Source organism: Octodon degus, unplaced genomic scaffold (assembly GCF_000260255.1).
Source record: "Octodon degus isolate 3935 unplaced genomic scaffold, OctDeg1.0 scaffold00114, whole genome shotgun sequence".
NCBI classification, from domain to species: Eukaryota; Metazoa; Chordata; class Mammalia; order Rodentia; family Octodontidae; genus Octodon; species Octodon degus.
In genome coordinates this window covers 6,256,791-6,278,856 of record NW_004524690.1, presented here as the reverse complement: position 1 = coordinate 6,278,856, position 22,066 = coordinate 6,256,791, and the positions used below count along the sequence as shown (strand labels likewise).

At 36.7% G+C, this 22,066-nt stretch overlaps 1 protein-coding gene across 5 annotated transcripts in view; it reads left to right on the top strand.

Annotated features, from left to right (window-relative positions):
- Cfap97 (cilia and flagella associated protein 97) overlaps positions 1-22,066 on the top strand; it is a 44,950-nt gene that overhangs the window by 4,895 nt on the left and 17,989 nt on the right. For 4 of the 5 annotated variants that reach the window (XR_002817731.1, XM_023699649.1, XM_023699650.1 and 1 more), the window contains exons 2-4: positions 4,491-5,524; positions 13,769-13,867; positions 16,652-16,920. Coding sequence is in view for 4 of the 5 variants with exons in the window: in XM_023699649.1 (XP_023555417.1) it covers positions 4,507-5,524; positions 13,769-13,867; positions 16,652-16,920 (1,386 nt within the window). In the remaining variant the exon portion in view is untranslated. The remainder of the gene's footprint in view (positions 1-4,490; positions 5,525-13,768; positions 13,868-16,651; positions 16,921-22,066) is intronic. The other variant, XM_012516593.2, reaches the window with a different exon arrangement.

Genomic DNA, 22,066 nt, shown 5'->3' with positions numbered 1-22,066 from the left:
TTTGTCCCTACAGTTTTTGTTTAAGTGAATAAATTGTATCATTAACTAGTATATACAACAGCTCTATATTCTATATTTTTCATGCTGATGTATTATCTACATCACGTCCATGAACTTTTTTTTTGTGCGGAACCGGGGATAGAACTTAGGCCCTTGTGCTTGCCAGGCAAGTGCTTATTGTACTGAGCTATCTCCCTGGCCCCCATGAACTTTTTCAGTGGAAGGTCCGGTGGTAAATATTTTGGTTTTTGTTCGTCACAGGCTGACTCAGCTACTCAGCTCTGCAGTTCTAGTATGAAAGCTATCAAAGCCAAGATATAAACCCAGGAATGGGCTGTGTTCTAATAAAACTTCATTTAGAAAAACAGGTGGCAGACCAGATTTGACCCTGAACAGTAGTTTGCTGATCCTGAATCTATGTAATTATTTTAATGCCATCATTTTTTTTCTGTATATAAATTTTTCAGTATTACAACTAATTCTGTAGTACTATTTTCTCTTTTGGATGTTATAATCTTAGGGTAAATATCTAGAAATGAAATGAAAAGAGGGCATTAATTTATGCAATGGAAAATAATCCTACATTTTAATGTTTATTAGGAATACGTTTTATACACATGTATACATATGTTGAGATGTACTTACGAATATTTCCATTTAAGTCTAATTTTGTTAAAATTTTATAGTTCATTTGTGCTTTGTTTTGTTTTTGTTTTTGTTTGGCAGAACCAGGTATTGAACTCAGGCCCTTGTGCTTGCCAGGCAAGTGCTTATTCTACTGAGCCATCTCCCCGGCCCCTCATTTGTGCTTTGATAAGTGTTCAGTTTATAAAATGTATTAAATTTCATTGAACATTGTATACCATTTGTAAACTCAGAATTTCTTATCCACCGAGAATGTACCAAGACTTGTTTATAAACCAAGTCAGTCTAAACTAAACTGATGGGGCTGGTGAGATGGCTCAGTGGTCTAAAGCACCTACTTAACCTAAACTGATTTAGGCAGTCAGGTTCTCTTAAGCATTGAAAAGATTACAGTTAAATTTTTTTTATAAATCTAAGGGTTGGAGATGTAGCTCAACAGCAGAGTACTTGCCTTGTGTATTTGATGCCCTGGGTTTGATTGGAACATTGTAAAATAATAATACAAATTTACAAGTCTAATATATATGAATTTCTAAAGTCTTCCAAGCCTTAAAGTCAAACAAAATGTACTTAATGATGATAAAATGTATTGCCATATATGCTTAACCCATTATATTAATGTATCACATTATAGTTAGTAATAGAATTGTGCTTTATTTGTAAATCATAGCTATACTTGTTTATTGAATCTTTAGGTTGTAGGATCACTTAAAGAACTAAAGGCTGCAAAATATGCTGGCTGTTAGGGTATTCATTATGCAATTTTTTATTGCCTGATTTGATATAATGAATTAGTCATAATTTGACGATAGAGAGCACAGAATTGCATTGTTGTCTACAAATAATTGTAAGCATGTATGTGTACATTTTTTCTTTAATGTAGTACATATTATTTGTGCTGCTTTTTATATGTCATTGTAGACTCATAGCTTTCCACAGGAGTATTATTTTTATTTTGTCTATTTTCTCTATATTATTGCTCAGTGCTAAGGTACCTAGTTTATAAGTGGCAATCTTTTAAAACTTGATCTTTTAATTTTCACTACTCCAGGCATATTTAAATATTGTGCTTTCTGGCAACAATAAAATATTCCAATAAGATGATTGTTTTCTTTACTTTCTGTAATAAAATCAGCTGCCTTCCAGAGCATCCTTGGCTTTTTAAATGTATAATAATAGTATTAGAGATCCATTGTGAACTTAAGATTATCTGTAACAGATGTGACTCTGCTTCTTACACCAGTGTACAGTAGTTGTACAGTAATAATATAGGCAAATAGCTTTTTAGGGTTATGACTTTATAGTGTGATGTTTCTACTTTATTTCTGATTTGTGGAATATTGCTGTTTAAAATATTTTTTTTTTTAATTTATGTGCTCCATACATAGATTTGTAAGTCAACTAGTAATGTAAGGTCTGTAATAAAAACAGTAGTTCCTACCCCAGACAAGGCAAATGTTTTGAATGTTTTAGTCCATTTCTTCTAGTATTGAACTTCATGTATATGTTGTGAGCGAGATATGCTATTAACATAGACCAGATACATTTGTGTACTCTTATTTCCACAGCATCATACACCCCATTCTACCCCATACAACTCTTGAACACAGAGTCTTCACTCTGCTCTACACCTGCAACCCTTTTAAATTTTAAAATTTAAAAAAATTGAGACAGAGTCTTGCTAAGTTGCCCAGGGTCTTAATTAAACTTGTGATTTTCCTACCTCCTCTTCAAGACTGTGTTGAATAATAAATTCACAAGCTATTCAGTTTTGTTAGCCATATCTTGCTGAGTACTAGGTTTCACTTGATATTCAATGAGATAAGCAGTTGCAAATTCTTTTATTCCAATCTTAATTAGTAATATCTGTGAAACTGACATCACATATCACACTTCATAAAATGGGATATAGATTATAGAAGACTAAGAGCCCACATAAATGTGAAAACTCACCATAGGTGGCCAGATAAGATTACAGACCAAGTTGAGGTTCCAGGGTTAACATAGGACCTGTTGAGAGGGTAGAGTTGGTTTAGAGCCCACTTTCAAACAGCAGACAGCTTGAGTGGGCTATGTCAGCACAGAGATGGAGTGGAGTTGAGGCCTGGCAGCAGAAAGCCAGTTCCTCACCTGCCAACTTTGTGATTCATCCTGCAGGTGGGCTGATGAGATGATGTGTTGGTGTATGTTGTCCTTGTACCCATGTTGTTGGGTACCCTTTCTTTGGGTCCAAGTGAGGGCATTGTTTGTTGGCCTGGTAGGTTTAATAAGCTCACAGACTTGGTTTTCTCTGATGTGGCCTTGATATGTCATATAGTATCCATATCTCTGATTTAATTTGTTAAGCTTATGGGTAGTAACTTTTATTACCATTAATTTCTTGCTTTGTCCCTTATGATTATGTTGTGCAGTTGAGGATTGTGTTTTTCAGTAAGTTTTGTATGTCCAATACCTGGGGGTTATTTATTTGCACAGATGTGTTACATAGTCGTTTTGCCTCAGCATTGTACTGAACATGGAACTGGTGATTAAATTTTAGAAGTTTTGACTCCAAGCTACCTGTGCAACTTTTGTGTATCTTAGTTTTTGTTAATAAGAAGGAGCAGTAGGAGGGCTTCCTACTGTTTCTGCTTCTCCTACTTCTCTTTTTCCTAGTACTCAAGAGTTATCCATTACTGAGCCACATCCCCAACCCCCCCTTTTCTTTTTCCAGGTGGTGTCTCAGTAGGTAGCCCAGGCTGAGCTTGCACTTGTGATCCCGTCTCAATCTTCTGAGTAACTGAGATTATAGGCATGCACTGTTGTGCCTCGTAGAGATTTTACGTAGGGGTAATATGTTATTTTCTGTTTTCTTAAGAACTGCAGTGAAGAAACAGAATAGGCCCAAAGTACTCTATTCAGCAAGTACTGAAATATGGAAATTTGCATTCTTTTTTGTACTACTACTGTTAGAGTAATGTTGTTTAGACAGCCTTAGATTCTTACAAGGTTTTAGTACCATTCATTCTCTCTCTCTTTTTTTTTTTTTTTTGGTGGAACCAGGGATTGAACACAGGCCCTTGTGCTTGCCAGGGAAGCGCTTATTCCACTGAGCCATCTCCCTGGCCCAGTACCATTCTTTCTTGTAAACTGTTTCTAATGTATAAAAGGCAGGTTTTCCTTCGGATTCATCTAGGTACCCAAGTTTGTGATATGCTTGCCTTGATAAACTCTTTAATTTTCGCTTTTTCTTTTTTTTTTTTTTTTTTTTTGGGCAGAGCCGGGGATTGAACTCAGGCCCTTGAGCTTGCCAGGCAAGTGATTATTCAACTGAGCTATCTCCCCGGCCCCTTCTAATTTTCTCTTGAACTTATCTGTCAAATTGGTGTAACTTGCTGTTGCCTCTAGGTTCCCATCATTACTTCACTATTTTTTGTTTTGCTTATTTAATTTATTTTTGTATTTTAGGGAAGGGTCTACAGAGTGTTCAGGGTCTCACTACTAGATCAGACTCTTAGTGATCTACCTGTTTACCGCCTCCCAAGAGCTGGGATTATCAAGTTTAGTCACACGCTACCATGCCCAGTCTCAATCCCCATTTCAGTGCGCCCCAGGAGCGGGGCCATAATGGCAGGCCGGCAGGCCGGCAGGCCTGGGGATTGAACCCCCAGCCCCTGCGCCTGCTTGCAGGCACTTTAATCTGCTGAGCTGTTTGGCTGGCCCTTGTTTTATTTATTTTTGTAATGTTTTTCTTTATATATCAACCAAATTTGTTGGTTTGAGAAAATTATGTAATGCTATATTAACAAAAACAGCCTTTGGAAATTACGTTTTAGTCTGATAGCTCCATTTTACTCTTTTTTCAGATACATTTTTGTCATCATGGATCGGTTTGGCGATATATCAGATGGTGAAGTGGACCATTCTTTTTTTGATAGTGACTTTGAAGAAGCAAAGAAATGTGAAAATAACTTAGTTTTTAACAAGCAAGATAATGACCCTAAAGAGGGAATGGATAAGGATACAGAAAGCGTGAACTTGGCATTTGGAATACAAACAAAGGAAAATTATCTTACTGACAAGGGAAATGAAAGAAATGTGAAAAATTTTCTAGAGGAATACCCTGTAGAGAATGATATAGAAACCGGAAGTTCTTTATCATTGACCAGTTCAAGATCAAAAGAATTGTGTCGTGCTACAATGGGACATAAAATACACTTGCCCATTCCAAATAGAATTCCCAAAATTATAAAAGAAGGTGAGGATGATTATTACACAGATGGGGAAGAAAGTAGTGATGATGGAAAAAAGTGTCATGTGAGGTCCAAGTCAGCAAAACCATCTCATAACTTTAAAAAAAGCATGAACAAAAAATTTTCGAAACTTAGTTCCTCCTCTTCTTCTTTGTCTTCCTCATCTTCAAGTTTAGGTACAGACTGCTCAGATACAGGACCTGACATCTCTAAATCTCATTCACGTCCATCATCAAGGAAACATACCCTCTTATCACCAAAACCGAAATATAAATCGGGAACAAAATCAGGAACCCAACCTTCAAGTACAAAGGCAAAGATTGCTGACTCTACTGAGGAGTCTGAAGACACTGTGACAGATGTGACTCCTTTATCAACTCCAGACATCAGCCCTGTTCAGTCTTTTGAACTGGGCACATCAAATGACCAAAAAGCAAAAGTTAAAAAACAGGAAAATATGAGTCGAGTATATGAAGATGTTGAGGTTTTAAAAAATGATTCAAAATGCTTGAAAGCAGCCAAGAAAGAGAGGGAAAAGCATGGGTCTAGTCTCACCCCAAAGTCACCAGTATTAGATTCCAGTTCTGACAACAGATGTAAGCAAAAAGTCTTACATGACACAATGGACCTGAATCATCTTTTAAAAGGTAATTTACTTTTCTTTTTTAAATTTGTGTATCTGTAGGTGTGATGGCGCATGCCTATTAGTTCCAGCACTTGGGAGGCTGAGGCATTTGGATCACTGGAAGTTTAAGGCCAGCCTGAACTATATAGCAAGATCTTGTTCATTTTTATTTTTTATTTTTTGGCAGTACTGGGGATTGAACTCATGACCTTGAACTTGCCAGGCAAGCACTTATTCTACTGAGCTATCTCCCCAGCCCACAAGATCTTGTTTAAAAAAATTTTTTTTTGTATATAAAATTCAAATGTTAGTTTATCAAATGCTATGAATTTGCACAGATTTTTCTAGCAGGCACCTTCTGTTGTTTGAGATTACTGATATTATGGTAACTTTGCCAAGTATTCTATAAAAATGTCTAGAATATCATTTGCATTATTAGGTAAAATATTATATTATAAAGCTAATTAGGACTGGAGACTTCACACTTAGTTAGTGCCTTGCAAACAAAATGCTTATCACTCTCTTCCTCCTACGGTGCAATCTTCATTCATAGGCTACTAGAAATACATATAGCAGGTTTGGGTATTTACCTCAGATATGACAGTGTCCAAAGAGAAACTCTTACTTTTGGGATGGAGGAAACTTTTCATAGTACCCCTAGCCAGCTTGCACTTAGTCTCATTGTATAGAATTGGGTTATACTCCATTCCTGAACCAGTCATTGGCAGAGGGAATGAGATTATTCCCAGCCAGTCACGCTCACCCTGGCCTGAGTTAAGGTGGGATTTGGGAGCAGATTCTGTTAAGGAAGAAAGCAGCAGTGTTGGCTAATGGGTAGTTAACTTTGTGCTCTACAGCTTCCTAGACTTTAATATGCATCCAAGTTGTTCTGGCATTTTAAATGTAGATTCTGGCTTAGTAAAACTAGGATAGAGCCCAAACAGCTACATTTCTAACCAGCACTCAGTTGTTAGAAATAATCCTGAAACTGTCCTCTGTACATTATGATGCTAAATTACTTTGTTTCATTTAAAGCAAATATAGGTTTCTCTTAGTACTCCTTTCTAACCAGTTTGTGAAATTTAACTAGATATAGCAAATCTATATATTTTTAAGTCGTAAATGGGAAAAATATTAATCATACCCCAAGTTCATAAGAACAGTTTCTCCAATTATAATAAAATGCTGTGGGAAAATATCAACACAGAGCTGTACTGAAATGTATATGAAAGCTTGCCTCAACTGCAGCGCAGTGGAGAGCTGTGTTCTAAGATGCTCGTCAGTGTGCCCAGGGCTTTGTAAGGCACACAAACAAAGGCAGCGTTGTGCCAGTTCATGCATCTGTCATTGGAATCCTTAATTTGGTGATCTACTAGGGTTTCTTTATAACATTTTAAATAGTAATTCTATCAGTCCACTACATTAAGCTATATCTATATTTTAAGAAATTATTATTCATATTCCATGTGAACCTCGACTCTTTTCAGATCCCAAAATGTTTTCATAATTCTTCTCTTTTCTACCATGTAACAACCATGATGATGGAAGTGATTGCATATCCAGGCTTTTATTTATCACTTTCAACTTCTAATAATTTTCTCTAGGCCCCTATTGACTCATATGTTTTTATAATCCTTTTTATTTACTTGGAAGATAAATCTACTTAATCTTGGGAAGATAGTAATGATAATGTATAACACATTCAAAAATTTTTGCTGACAGTTTGTGATCCTATTAGAGAAAAACTGAGGAAAGCAGGTGTACTGTGCATTCTCTGAATTTAAATATTTTCACTGTTTCACACATAGAGATACATCTAAAAAGTTTATTGATACTAGTAATAAATTTTGAGTGAGTAAAAATTTCCCAAGTTTTACAGTGAATATTAGGCAAGAATTCACATAGTGAAAGAGGCCTACATAGTTAACACACTTACTGGTTTAAAAGAACTTTTTTTGTTGTTGTTGTTGTTGGTTTTTTTTTTTTTTTTTTTTGCGGAACTGGGAATTGAACTCAGATCCTTGTGTTTGCCAGTCAAGCACTTATTCTACTGAGCCATCTCCCCGGCCCCTAAAAGAACTTTTGGGCCGGGGAGATAGCTCAATAGAATAAGCACTTGCCTGGCAAGTGCAGGGTCCTGAGTTCAATACCTGCTACCACAAAAAAGGAGGGAGGGGCTTTTGTTGTTTATTAAATACAAATTTGAACTGTAAGATATTAAGCATGTGAAACAGTAAAAGAATATAAAATGAAATATGCCAATACAGACCATGGAATAGTTAAATAGTGATGCATTGGATACATAAGAAGATGGAGAAAATTCTAGAAATGTAGTAAAAAAAATATTAGGCTTTTGGGATTTACCTACCTACCTGACTATAAGCAACTTAGTAACCGATTTTTTAATTTGTGGATGAAATAGTTGATGTTTATTGCTCAAGCCTATTCCAAATTCAGAGTTCTGGGGTTCTGTGAGGACTGTTAAAAAGGAATTGTTTATTAGTATTATTGGATGCATGATTTTAAAGTAGACCTTGAGATACAGTAAAACTTCTAAACATTCCTCCTCTTATTTGGGAGGCTGATTTGGGGAACTTCCCATGCCTACTCCAAATCTGTCTTTCTTTGATATGTAAGTGTTAAGATTGAGCTTGGAGTTAGATCTTTAACCTTGAGCTATATAAATCCTTGAATAGACAAAGGACCTTAAAATCTGGAGGAGAGCCAACCCTGGTGGCATATGCCTGTAATCCCAGTACCCTGGGATATAAAAGAAAGAAATGGGGGCCAGCGAGATAGCTTAGTGGTCTAAAGCACCTGCTTCGGCAAGTGCACAGAGACCAGGGTTCGATCTCTGGAACCACATGCCAGAAAAAAAAAAAAAGAAAAAGGAAGAAAACTGAAGAAGTCCTGATGAGCAGAGGAGCTGATTACATTTTTTACTCAGGTGATACCAGCAGGGGAGGGAGTGAAGTGACATGACTTGTGCAGGGGAAAAACACAGAGCCTGTTAGACCCTGGAAGGAAGGGGGTTTTGTTAGGCATCATGTAGCACATTTCTGTAGTGCCTACACTGTGGGGGGCTGAGGCAGGAGAATTGCATGTTCAAGTCCAGCCTGGGTAATTGAGCAATTTAATGACACTATGTCTCAAATTTTTAAAAATTTTAAAAAGGGCTGGGGATGTAGCTTCATGTGAAAACCCTGGGTGCAATCCTTAGGGAAAGAAAAGGGATGCCTGTCCTGAAATTAGCTACTAGCAATCCTAACCTAGCACTACAACATACTTCCAAACACTTAAGCTAGAATCAGCAGAGGCCTTACTGTCACAATAAAGCATGTAAATTTTGAAACTATTGCAGGACCAAATTCAGTGATTTTAGAAGGGATCCATAGAGACAAAACTCTTCACTAAACGCACTAAGCACGGCTTGCTTTGTTCTCCTGATACAAGTGGTGTCTATCAGGAGTGACCTGACAATGACGGCGCAGTAGTATAAGAGAAGCTGTGAAAATCCACTGGTCTTCTCTTAAACCACCAATTTAAACAATTTGTAAAACTGTTACATTTTGCCACTCATTAATATTTTTATTTGTTTCCCTTTTTTTAAATTTAATTTTTTTTTTTTTTTAGTTTTATTTGTGTGTGTGTGTGTGGCCAGCTCAGCCCACCAGGGGGCGGGGCTGGCTGGCATGTGGTGCTGGGGGATTGAACCGCGGTCCCTGTGCTTTGCTAAGCTTGTTGTAAGTAGGTGCTTTAGACCACTGAGCCATCTCCCCAGCCCCTCCTTTTTTTTTGGTCGGGGGAGGGATACCAGACATCAAACTAAGGACCTCAAACTTACTAGGCAGGTGCTATATCACTGAGCTATATCCCTGGCCCAATGCTTTTGTTTCTTTTTTTTTCTTTTTTTTTTTGGCAGAACCGGGGATTGAACTCAGGCCCTTGCGCTTGCCAGGGAAGCGCTTATTCCACTGAGCCATCTCCCCGGCCCCCCAATGCTTTTGTTTCTTATAAAATTTTTATGTTAAAATGTACTTGGTATGTTGTAGAAGAATGAATAAAAATCTTTAAAGTGCTTCACTTTTAATTTATAATATGGTACATATGTGACCTGCATAATCATTCTTTCAGATCTTTTAAGATTCTCAACCTGTAGAAGTAATTGAAGAATCTTGAGGCCAGAAAATTTAAGAAATTTTAGAAGAATGGAACTAGAATATGTGATTGTAGTATATAAAGTGCTTTACAACTGTAGAGAATATTTTAGGGAAAAAGTTTATTGTTTAATTTAGTAAATCTTCCAAAACAAGAATAAAATAATAAGCACTTGTTGCCTAGCAAGTGCAAGGTCCTGAGTTCAATCCCTGGTACCGCAAAAAAAGAAAAGAAAAAGAAAAAACATTTTAAAAATAAGAAAAAAGTAACAGGAAAACAGTTTTTTTCTGAAACAAAAGCAACACAGTCAAACACACACAAAAAAACATAAAATTGAGGGTCCAAATAACAATGGTTTAAACTTATTAGCATCATTGTATTGAGAATAAAATCAGGAATACTGTTTATCTTTAAAAATGTACCTCCAAGAAATTATGCTAAGTGAAATAAGCTAATCTCGAAAAAGACAAATACTCTATAATTCCACTTGTATAAGGTACTGAGGAAATTCCTGTTAATGAAACAGAAAATAGAATTATGATTCCCAGGGCTTAGGGAAAGAGGAGATGGGGCTTCTCCCCTTTCATTAGGTAGAATGTTGTAGCTTTCCAGGGCACAGTTTCGGAGATGGATGGTATTGATGATTGCACAACATTATGAAAGTATATTTTAGTTCTGAACTGTACAGTTAAAGGTAAGAGGTAAATTTCATCTTGCATTTTACCATAGTAAAAAGAAATTGAAAACAAATAGTGGCTTTGATAAGGCTTCTGTTTTGCTAACCATAGGTGTTCAGATACCAAAAGAATTGTGAAAGAGCAAAATGAAAATCCAACGTAAAACAACCTTTAAAATAGTATAGAAGAAAGAGCCGACCAGATTGCTCAGCAGACTAAAGCGCCTGTTTAGGCAGAGCGCAGCGTCCAGGGTTCAATCCCCAGTGTACTGTGCTGTCTCTGCCTCCAGGGTGCGCTGAGAGGTCCCTAGAGACTGGGTATGGAAAATGGAAATCTGAAGGGTACAATAGCTACTGGGAAAAGAGAATGAACTTTTGTACTCTTTAAAAAATTAAAAAAAAAAAATTAAAGGCAGGCCAAATAGCTCAGTGCAGGTGCAGGGGCTGTGGGTTCAATCCCTGGGCCTGCAGAGCCAGGTCTGCCCCCCTGGCGCACTAAGATGGCAATTGAGACTGGGCGTGGTAACGCGTGCCCATAATCCCAGCTCTTGGAAGGCTATAAACAGGCAGATCACTATGAGTCTGATCTAGTAGTGAGACCCTGAACACCCTGTAGACCCTTCCCTAAAATAAAAAAAAAGAAAAAAAGCAGCATTGTAGGGACTGGGAAGATGGCTCAGTGGAATAAGCACTTCCTTGGCAAGCGCAAGGGCCTGAGTTCAATCCCCGGTTCTGCCAAAAAAATAAATATAAACTTAAAAAAAATTTTAAAGGAAAAAATGGAAATATCAATCCTATTGGGATATAAAATAGAATTTAGGATATGAAAAGTCCTAAAAGAAATACAACAAGGATGTTTTTGTTAGTAAATGAGCCAAATATACCAAAAATGTATGTTAACAATCATTGATTTTGAACTTATCATGAAAGCAAACAGAAATAGAAGTAAAATTAATGAAGGCTTAACCACCAAGGAAGATTAATAATCAGATAAAAAAGCAGAAAAACTGTTAACTCTACTTATTGGCTATCCTTATCCCACAAGTATTCTTTTTGTCACAATGTTTTTTTTTTTTTTTCTTCCCTCTCTTCTCCTTCTGCTACCTCTTTCTCTCCTCTTCCTCCTCCTCCTCTTCCTCTTCCTTCTCCTTTCTTTGTGGCACTAGGGGTTCAATCCAGGACCTTATGTATTCTGGGCAAACACTACCACCAAGCTACATCCCAAGCTGTCTTTACCTTCCAATCACTAGACACAGTACTCAATGCCTACAACTTAAAGGAGAGATTCATTTTGGCTCATGGTTTTTAGAGCATTCACTCCATAATCAGATGGCTCCAAGGCAGGAAAGGGCATTGTAAAAGGGTCTAGCGGAGAAAAACTGCTCACATGGTGGTCTGGAAGCAGAAAACAAAGGGAAGAGCTGGGAAGGGAGATCTGCACTTCCAGCCCCCCCCCCCCCCAACAGGCTTGTAGGAGACATTCTAGATTTAAACTGTAACACAAGCTCCTGTTACAATGTTTATTTAAAAAGTGATAAAATAGTTACCCTTTCTGAATAACAATTTCTTTTTTTTTTTTTTTTTTTGGTGGAACCAGGGATTGAACTCAGGCCCTTGCCCTTTCTGAATAACAAATGATACGGTCACTTAAAAGATTCAGAAGTAGGGGTGACTCAATGACCTGAGATGAATCACTTGAATGCTTGTTTATTCACATGTCAGGTTCCTGGGTTACTCGTCCCGCGAGTCGAGACGTGGGGTGATTACCTGGAGGAGGAATGGGGATGAACAACACAGAGCAAGAGACACAAGAGACGGAGCGGGGTCTAAATAGCCGCGCAGCAGAAATAGTTGGGCGGGACTGGCTGCTAATTGGTAGCAGATGTCTGGGACCACAGGAAGACGCCAAGGCAAGCAGGGATTGGTGCTGCTGCATTTCTTGCCCAAATAAGGGAAAGTGTAAGAGGAGCCTTCCATCGCCCCCCCACACCTGGGATTAGGACAGTGGAAGACAAGGACTACCAACCAGAAAGCCCACACATGGTCTCCCTCAACATGTGGCCTGGCCTCATCACATGTGGCCTGGCTTCCTCAATATGGGAGTTTCAGAGTTGGATTATTTTACATAGTAACTCAAGGTTCCAAGCGTAAGTGTTCCAGGAAACAATACAGAAATCTCATTACCTTTTATGACCTAGCCTTTGAAGTCATGTAGCATCATTTCTTACACACTGTTGGTTGAAATACTCTCAGCTTAGAAGGGAGAGACATAGATCCTACTTCTTAATGGAGGAATTAATTTATGGACATCTTAATATCTCTTCAATCCTATTTCTGTCCTTATAATTACTTATGCTCCTTTCATATGTAAAACTGTATTCCCCCTTTTCCAAAGATGCTACCATCCTTGAGATTCAGGACTTAAATCAGGTCTAGCTGAGATTCCCCAGGTGTGATTTTTCAGGTACAGTTCTTTGAGTGTTTTTGAGATCTGCTGGGAGGAGTCCCAGCTTTTTTGTGTTCCTTGTAAATCTTGTTTGAAAACTGATCAATTTTTTTTTAACTCTATCCTTTATCCTATCAATTTATTGTTGATAAAATTAATACTTTCAGGCTGGGCATGGTGGCACACACCTGTAAACCTAGAACTTGGGAAGCTGAGGCAGGAGGATCCCCATAAGTTCAAGGCTAGCCTGGGCTACTACAGAGTTCAAAGCTAGCCTGACTTGGCTGACCTTATCAGATACAAAAGCTACATTTCTTGGTATATAGGTCTTGCTATATCTTGGTCTTAACCATCCAGCAGAAAAGTATAAAAACGAGGTATATAAAGTAAATCCATATTAATACGATGAGCCGTAAAAGGCTCAAGTCAATAACTTCTGAGGATAACCCACTAATATTATAGACTGCTAGACACTGTTAGATTGTTTAGTTGAATTCAAACACCTATAGTATTTAGATGCCAATAGAATATTCACCTCTGACAGGACAAAAAAAAATTAAAATAAAAAAGATACAAAACAATGTTGCTAAACAGACTGCCACTTTATCCCCTCACACTTCAACAGACAGAAGTTCTGGGTTCTTCAGCAGCACTTGCCACCACGCCTTCAAGCAAGTGCCTTATATTTGAGGTTTTTTCAGTAGCACTCAACTTTTTGGCACCAGATGTTTTAGTTACAATTGCTCTGTTACTGCCAACAGACGTGCATAAAGCAACCCTTCGGATGACTCAAAGACTAGAATCAAAGTGCCTGTGCTTGGCCTCTTTGTATGACTTGGCTTCTTAGTAGTGTGGCAACCTCCTGGTAATCAAACCTGAATGCTGGGTTTGGGCTCCAAGCAGCAGTTTTACAGCAAACAAGTTGGGGAGGGGTTCATTATTACATAGCTATGAAAGTCACATATCATTTTGGCTGTACCTTACAGCTACAAGCCTGCCTACCCAAATTCAAAAGAAGGAAACGGCAAGAATGACACAGAATTACTCATCTAGCAAGTTGTTAATAAAGAAGGCAAAGAAATTTGGTACATTTAGTTATTCATTTGAATTATGACCTTTGATACAAATGTTCGGTTTTTTTAATCTTGAAAAATATCAATTTACAAAGCACATGCCATTGTTATTTCTTAAGTGTAATGAATATGGCTTTAAGATGAATTTTTAAAAAATAACTGATACTAAGACTTACAGTTACTTGGGGCAAAATGTCCAGTGGTAGCATCACACATAATTTTTAAAATATTATATCTTATCTTAGGTGAAAGTAAAGCTAATATTGTATTAAATCATGTCAAATCATTCATGAAGTGGCTTTAACAAAGTAGACAACTATGAAGAGTTCAGCAGTTTCACTGAGGATAATTAGAGACAAGCAGTATTTCTAGATGTATAAACTTAAATATATGAATATAAATACATCTGTATCCCTAAAAGTTTATTCAAGTTACACTATTTCCCCCCCTCCTCCACCAGACACCATTTTTTACATTATCTTTGTTGGAAGAAAACATGGGTCATACATTTGTGATTGCCAATTACACATACAAAGTGTATAGCATTGTACTAAAGCACATTGTAAACCACATAGCCACTTTAAAAAATGTAGTGATAGTAATAGTTACTTGCTATCAGCATGTAAGCATTCCATATATATTTATTTTTCAATCTTGAGAAGTAGAATGCTGGGCTTTTGTTTGGTTTTAGCTGAATTAGATTAACTAACTTTTAAAAAAGAATTTACTGCTCTATTTTACTTTTAAAACTTTAAAAATGTCTTTAGAAAAACATAGCTCAATTTTCTTTAGAATTACATTTTAGAGTTTCCATTTAGGTAAATTATGCTAGAGCCCTTATTCTATAAAATAGGTATCTCCTAGAAGCAAGATAATTCCATACATATAGCACATCTGTATCTTTCTAGATGTATTCCATTGGGATTTTTGTCATTAAATTTGTATGGTTTTCAGCAGTTACCAATTATTAATTTAATTTTTCCTATCTGAAAGCCAATGTGTGTGTATGTTGTAATTTCTGTAATCTTAAATAGTTTTGGGATTAAATGTAAGGAGGTCAAATTTCTCTTTCTGTTATCTTTTCAAGATGATTTAGGTTTTATGCACTTTTATTTATTTATTTTTGTATTTTAGGGAGGGGTCTACAGGGTGTTCAGGGTCTCACACTAGATTGGACTCTTAGTGATCCACTTGTATACAGCTCCCAAGAGCTGGGATTACAGGTGCGCCACCATTCCCAGTCTCAGTAGCTGTGCCAGTGCATCCCGGAGGCGGGGCTGGTATGGTAGGCCCGGGGATCAAACCCCAGTCCCTGTGCCTGCTTGCAGGTGCTTTAATCCGCTGAGCTGTTTGGCTGGCCCTCACTTTTCTTATTTTTAATTGTGGTTTAAAAATAACTATTCACTTTATAGTACCATGCTTTATCAGCATGAAATGGCAAGTATATAAAATAATAATAATCAAAGGAAGCGGGGAGGTGATACATGCCCATAATTCCAGCACAATGGGAGACTAAGGTGAGAAGATTGCAGGTTTGATCCAGCACCAGCAATTTAGCAAATCCCTGTCATAATTAGAAATAAAAAGGGCTAAGGATATAGATAAATTTGAAGGTCCTGGGTTCAGTCTCCAAATACCACCTTGAGGGGCAGGGATAGGGATGGGAGGCAAGGATAGTTAGGGAAAGATAATCGTTACTTTAAAAACTATTGTATAAAAAAGACCAAAACAAAATCAATATGCCTTTCTGTTAATCTGATAAAAAGTATTCCTGTTTTGGTACATATTGAACTGGAAACATTCAGCAAGTTCTGTGTTTTTAGAGGCTTTTCACAAGTGTTTAATAATTGTGCACAGTGAAACTCAAGAATTTAAGCATTTTGATAAATATTCATTTGATAGTCATAGTATGCAAGCCTTTTCTTGGTTAGAAACATTTTTACATAATGTATTTATGTTATATGTAAGAAAAAAATGGTGGGCTGGAGATACAGCAAGCATAAGGTCCTGAGTCCCATTCCAAAAAATTAAAATTAAAAAAGAGAAAATGTTTGGTTTTGCAGTAGAAATATTTGTATTAATGACAATACTAAGATCCTTAAATCTTGTATATTTTAAAGTTGATAGTTTCAACATATTTGGAGCTTATTTGCTATTGTTTCCCTCAGTCATTGCTGAGATTTTATTTCACTTCATTTTTTTACTTTCGGAGAAGGATTTTTTTTTTTTTTTTTTTTTCTGTCTCAGGCTGCCTTAAAGGCAGGTCTGGTGAGGCAGGTGGAGCTGGGGATTGAACCACGGTCCCCTGCTCCTGACTGAGTTTGTGTGAGCAGGCACTTAAACAACTGAGCTAACCCACCAGCCCCCCTTATTTTACTTTTGGAGTGTGCCTTTCAACTAACAAAAACTGTCTAAATTATTATACTAACAACCCAGAAGTTTCTGAACTCAACTACCATAAAGAATTGTAAAATAGACATGACAAATCATTTTCCATAAATTATACCTGTGTAAGAAGTATACTACCCCATCCATACCTTTATTATCTCAGCTGTTTTTTTTTTTTGTTGTTTTTTTTTTGTTTTTCTCCTTGCTATTTTTGTGCCCAAAGAGCCCAGTAAGGTAAAACCCTAGGCTATATCTGGGGTTTTTCCCTATGTAATTGCAGTCTGAAAGTCACCAGCATTGTTTCATACATACTTTTTCATGAATTAGCATAGTTTGTATTTTTAAGGATTAAATCCTGTTACCATTAGAGTTACTGTTTAGCTGTTTTCACTTTTTGTTGTTCTGTAGCTTTCCTACAGTTAGATAAAAAGGAGCCTCAAAAACATCACTTTGATCAGCCTTCAGCATTACCTAGGAAAAACTACTCTTTCACAAGAGAAGAGGTGAGACAGATTGATCGGGAAAATCAGAGGCTTTTGAAAGAACTCTCGAGACAGGCTGAAAAACCAGGAAACAAAAGTGCAGTGCCCAGCAGATCAAGTGGCCATCCCCCTAAGTTGTATCACAGTGCTCTCAATAGACAGAGGGAGCAACAAAGGATTGAAAGAGAAAATTTGGTAAGTAACCATCTATCAAAGAAAATGCATTTGTACTGGTTGGTAAATGCAACATACAGGGAGCCTAAATACAGCTGAATTTTCTAACGGAGTTACACAAAGGCATATAGTAGAGATGTATTGAGGAAATATATAATGAGCAGTGGATCTTGAAAATGCAGTATATGTCATTTATCTGGCAAACTCTATTGAAGGACCAGGAAAGGAAAGTAATAAAAGCCCTGTTATTTATTTGACTAGATCTGTGAAATTGCTATGTTAGTATAGGAATGGGATCCAAGAATCACATGCAGTGTATCTTCTGAGAAGTAGTCTCTGGCTAAATCTGTGTTACTTCATTGTATTCAGGAAAGCTAAAACAAATTACATATATCATTTGTTTTAAAGGATAAACACGTCTTACAAAGGTTAAATATAGTAGTCTACTTGAATGTGTGAAACATTTTAAATATAATTACACTTTGATGCTGTAAAAGAATATGTAAGGACTGTTGAAAGTATTCACGTTAATACTATTATGATAGCATATGCTTGTCTTGATAATATTTGGTGCGTAATTGCTAATATTCCTTGAGCTGTCATTGAACAATAGGCATTTTTCTAAGTATCTTCTAAATAATTAGCTTATTAAATCCCATTAGTTGTTTGAGTTATGTTTTTAATCTACACCCTGAGATGTACTTCTACAGAGCTAGTAATTAAGTGGCTGAGCCAATATCCTAAACCCAGGAAGTCTCTTAAATTGAATAACTTAAACTAAAATTAGACCTTTAATGAACTTGTAAATTCATAGCTAAAGTAATGTTTAAGGCTGTTAAATTTACTCTCTCCAAAATAAACCCTTATTATGTGTCATCACAGTATGCATATCTTTACTAACCCCCCAAAACTAGTTTTGGCCCCTTCAAAAAAGTTACCCTGCATGTGTCAAAGAATAAATAGCAATAAAGTAAGTTGAAATGAGTTTGGTAGGTGATGAGGTACATAATATCCTCTGCATGTCATATTAATGATATTCATGTTTCATGTTTTATAGAAATATTGTATGTCACAGACATTTACATTTACTTTATATTCATTTTCACCTAACTGCAGCCTTTTGTATTTAATAAATGATTATACAATACCTTAATTCTCATAGAAATCTTAAGACCTATGGTTTTATGGAAAAAAGGAGACACTGAGTGAATACAGGGAATTGCTGAAGGCCGAAGGGCCAGCAGCTATCAGGTCCAGATTCAAGTCCAGGTTATCTGTCTTGTGTAACTTTTTAAAAACAATACTATTGAGATGTAATTCAAATTACCATGCCAGGGCCGGCCAAATAGCTCACTGGATGAAAGCGCCTGCAAGCAGGCACAGGGGCCCAGGTTGGATCCTGGTGCCTGCCGGCTTTCCATGTTGGCTCTGCCCCCGGGGCTCCCTGAGAAGGCAGTTGAGACTGGGTGTGGTGGCGTGCGCCTGTAATTCCAGCTTTTGGGAGGCTGTAAATAGGCAGATTGCTGCAAGTCTGATCTAGTAGTGAGACCCTAAACACCCTGTAGACCCTTCCCTAAAATACAAAAATAAAATAAAAATCAAATTACCATACCAATTTTGAGTGCACAATTCATAGTTTTGGAACTTACTTTTGAAATTGTAAAATATATGTAAAAAGTTACCATTTTAACTTTTCTAAGTGTACAGTTCAGTAGCATTAAATCCAAAAACAGTGTTTCTAAACACCACCACTGGGGCCGGGGAGATGGCTCAGTAGAATAAGCATTTGCCTGGCAAGCGCAAGGGCCTGAGTTCAATGGCCAGTTCTGCAAAATAAATTAAATAAATAAATAAACACTACCACTATCATTTCTAGAATTTTCTTATTGCTCCATACAAAAACTCTGTAACTCTAATCTCTGTGAATTTGGCTTTTTGGGAAAAGGGATTATACCCAGCTAGGCCTTTGTGCTGAGTTACGTCTTCAACCCTTTTAGTTTTTTACTTTGGGACAAGTTGTCCAGGTAGTACTCTGACTTGTTTTTTTGCCTTAGACCTTCTCAGTGCTGGAATTACAATTATTAGCTAACATAGCCAGCTTTGAATTTGGCTATTTGAAATATAGATAGAATATATTAAATACAGGCGGGATATACTATTTTAAATATAAGTAAGATCATACATTTGTCCTTTAGTGTCTGGTTTTAATGCTTTCAAGATTCATCAGTGCTATATACCATGTTCCATTAAAAGGAACTTTCTTGCTTTTAATGGCTGAATAACATCTCGTTGAGGATAAATACCACATTCTGATGTGTTCCATTTGTTAATGGACACCAGTGGTTCTACCACTTGGCTATTGTGACTAATGCTACAGTGAAGAGGAACTCAAAATTATGTATTCACATCCCTGCTTTCAGTTTCCTTGGGTATATACATATGAATGGAATTGCTAGGTCATACGATAATATTCTATATTTAGCTTTTTAAAAAGCATGGGCTTGCTTTTGAAAAGTGAAGGTATTACCATCTAGTGGCTTTTCTGAATATGTATAGGGTAAAAACTGGAAACTGTTAACAGCTTCTGCTTACTGGAAAATTACCAGCATTTTATTCTTGTTAACTTTGCGTGTTTTGTAATTTATGGGAACAACTTTTTTGTGTTGTTGTTTTGGTGATGGTACAGGAGATTGAACCAAGAGCTTTCACACACTTAGTTACATGAGCAGCCTTCTCTTCTTTTCTCCCCTCCCCTCCCCTCCCCTCCCCTCCTTTCATATTGAAACAGGGTCTTGCTAAGTTTCCAAGGCTGCACTAGGACCTGTGATCCCCCTGCCTCAGCCTGCCAGAGTTTTAGGATTATAGGAGTGTTCCACCATGCCTGGCTTACATGTAAACAATATTCTTCTCAGTAAACAGTATTTGTTATACTATAAAGAGTAGAAACATAACATGAGTCATTGTATAATTTAAAATTTTCTAATGATAACATTTAAAGTCAAAACCGGTAAATTTTTAAAGTATTTAATAGAATATATCCAGAATACTACCATTTCAGTGTTTAATCCTGATTAACATAAACTGCTAGTGGTAAGAGGTATTTTCCTTGGGTACAAAGTCTTTGATATTTGTGCATTTTATACTTAAAACATATCTGAGTTTGATGTTAGCTACATTTCAACTGCTCTGTGACCTCACGTAGCTGTTATCTTTGGATTGTGCAGCTCTGGAATCAAAAAGTAACTCACACAAAGGTGAAAAACATAAGGAGTAACTTAGACCCAACAATTTATTATAAAACTACATTTATTATGTTACTGTGAGGAATACTAATCATCCAGATGGTTTATCTCTTCAATCTTAAACCAAAATAAAGCTAAGCTGATACCATCTCAGAACCTTTCATGGCTGTTCTTTGGCACTTATTCCTCAGAATAAATAGTTTTTCTTCTTGAAAACATTGTGCCAGGCACACTGACACACAGCTAAAATCCCAACTACTTAAGAAATTGAGGCAGGAAGATACTAAATTTGAGGCTAAGCTAGACAATTTAGCAAGACCTCATCTCAAAATAAAAAGGGCTGGGAATATAACTCAGTGGTAGAGCATCTCGTAGCCTATGTGAGGTCCTAGGTTCAATCCCCAGTACCATTTTAAAAAGCAAATTTTAGCTGAAATTTTATAAAAGTACATTTTAATTAGAGAACATGTTATACTCCTGTCTAAAATAAGCTCTACTTATTTGAGCTCTTTTATAAGCTACCTTGATAAGGTTTTGTAGTTTTCTAAAAAACTATTTCTTGTTTCATTTTCTGTTTAAACTACTTGTTTTTATGTATTTATTTTATAACCTGCCACCTATCAAAGTTAGAGAGGTACATTGGCTTTAATAGTTTTCCAGTGTGAGACACATACTTTTATATCTATTCATAGGCTGTTTGCATTCAAAACACACGTATATATGTACCCACATGCATATTTCTGTAGTTGTTTCTTACGAAGTGTGTCCACAGACAGGGTCCAGTACTCTGCATTTTGTGATTTGTATTCTTTCTTGTGCTGCATCTCAAGTGACAGAAACAAGTCCAGGTGTCCATGAGGAATGATTTATTAAAACATTTCTGTTCCAGAATTCTTACATTAGCAGCCAGCAATTCAGAAGCTACTTGCATGGAAATAATCATGATACTGAAGTAGTGCTATAAGAGGGAACAAAAGATACGATGTAACATGGAGCTGTGTGCACTAGATGCAAAAGCATACTACTGACTGCCATTCTGGTAGTTTGAGATCCTCAACATTTGTTTCAGTAGGGAGATTACTTACATTTAGACATTGCATGTAATGAAAACTTAAGGGAATGTAGAGCACACCTAAGCACACACAAGGTATGTGACAGGTTGGAAAGAGAAATAATAAAGAAAAGGCAGGTTTGTCCACTAGAGGGCATGCTTACTGCTTGTGCACTGTTCTGTTACAAGTTTCTTTCCAAAAAAGTGGCGATTGTTTTAAACTCATGAGTTTTGAAATATTCTTGTTGAACCAAACCTCCTTATCTGCATTTGAATGTAATGAATCTAATTTTTCTAAAATGAGACAATAATAATCTTAGGAGAAAAAGAGGTGGTTAGTAAGCACACTGAGTTTGCCTTACCCTCTTAAAATTGAGATTATTTTCACAGTGTCACTTTACCCTCTTAAAAATAAGATCAAAAAAAAAAAATTATTCCAGTTTTTAAAAATGTCTCTCATCTTCCTCAGATATGAGAAAAAGGAGAAAGTGGAAAGTAAGGGAGGCAAGGTTAGAGATAAGTAAGATTGTTTTTCTTTCTTTTTTTTTTTTTTTTTTTTTTTTTTTCTTTGAGACAGTGTCTTTTTGAGAACTGTGCAGTTCAGGCTGTCTTTGAACTTACTTTGTAGCCCAGACTGTCTCAGCATTGCAACAGTCCTCCTGCCTCAGCCTCCCAAGTGCTGGGATTACAGGAATGTGCCACCACTCCTAGCTAAAACTAAGGTTCTTGCAGTAACGTATCAGGATTAAAGCCTAGAGCACAAATAGACTTGACTTCAAATTTTTTTTCTTTAGCTTTCTAAGAACTGCCTATATACATAAAAGTCATTAGTTTTAAATCCATAGGCATTCCACTTACACATTCCTCTTTTTAA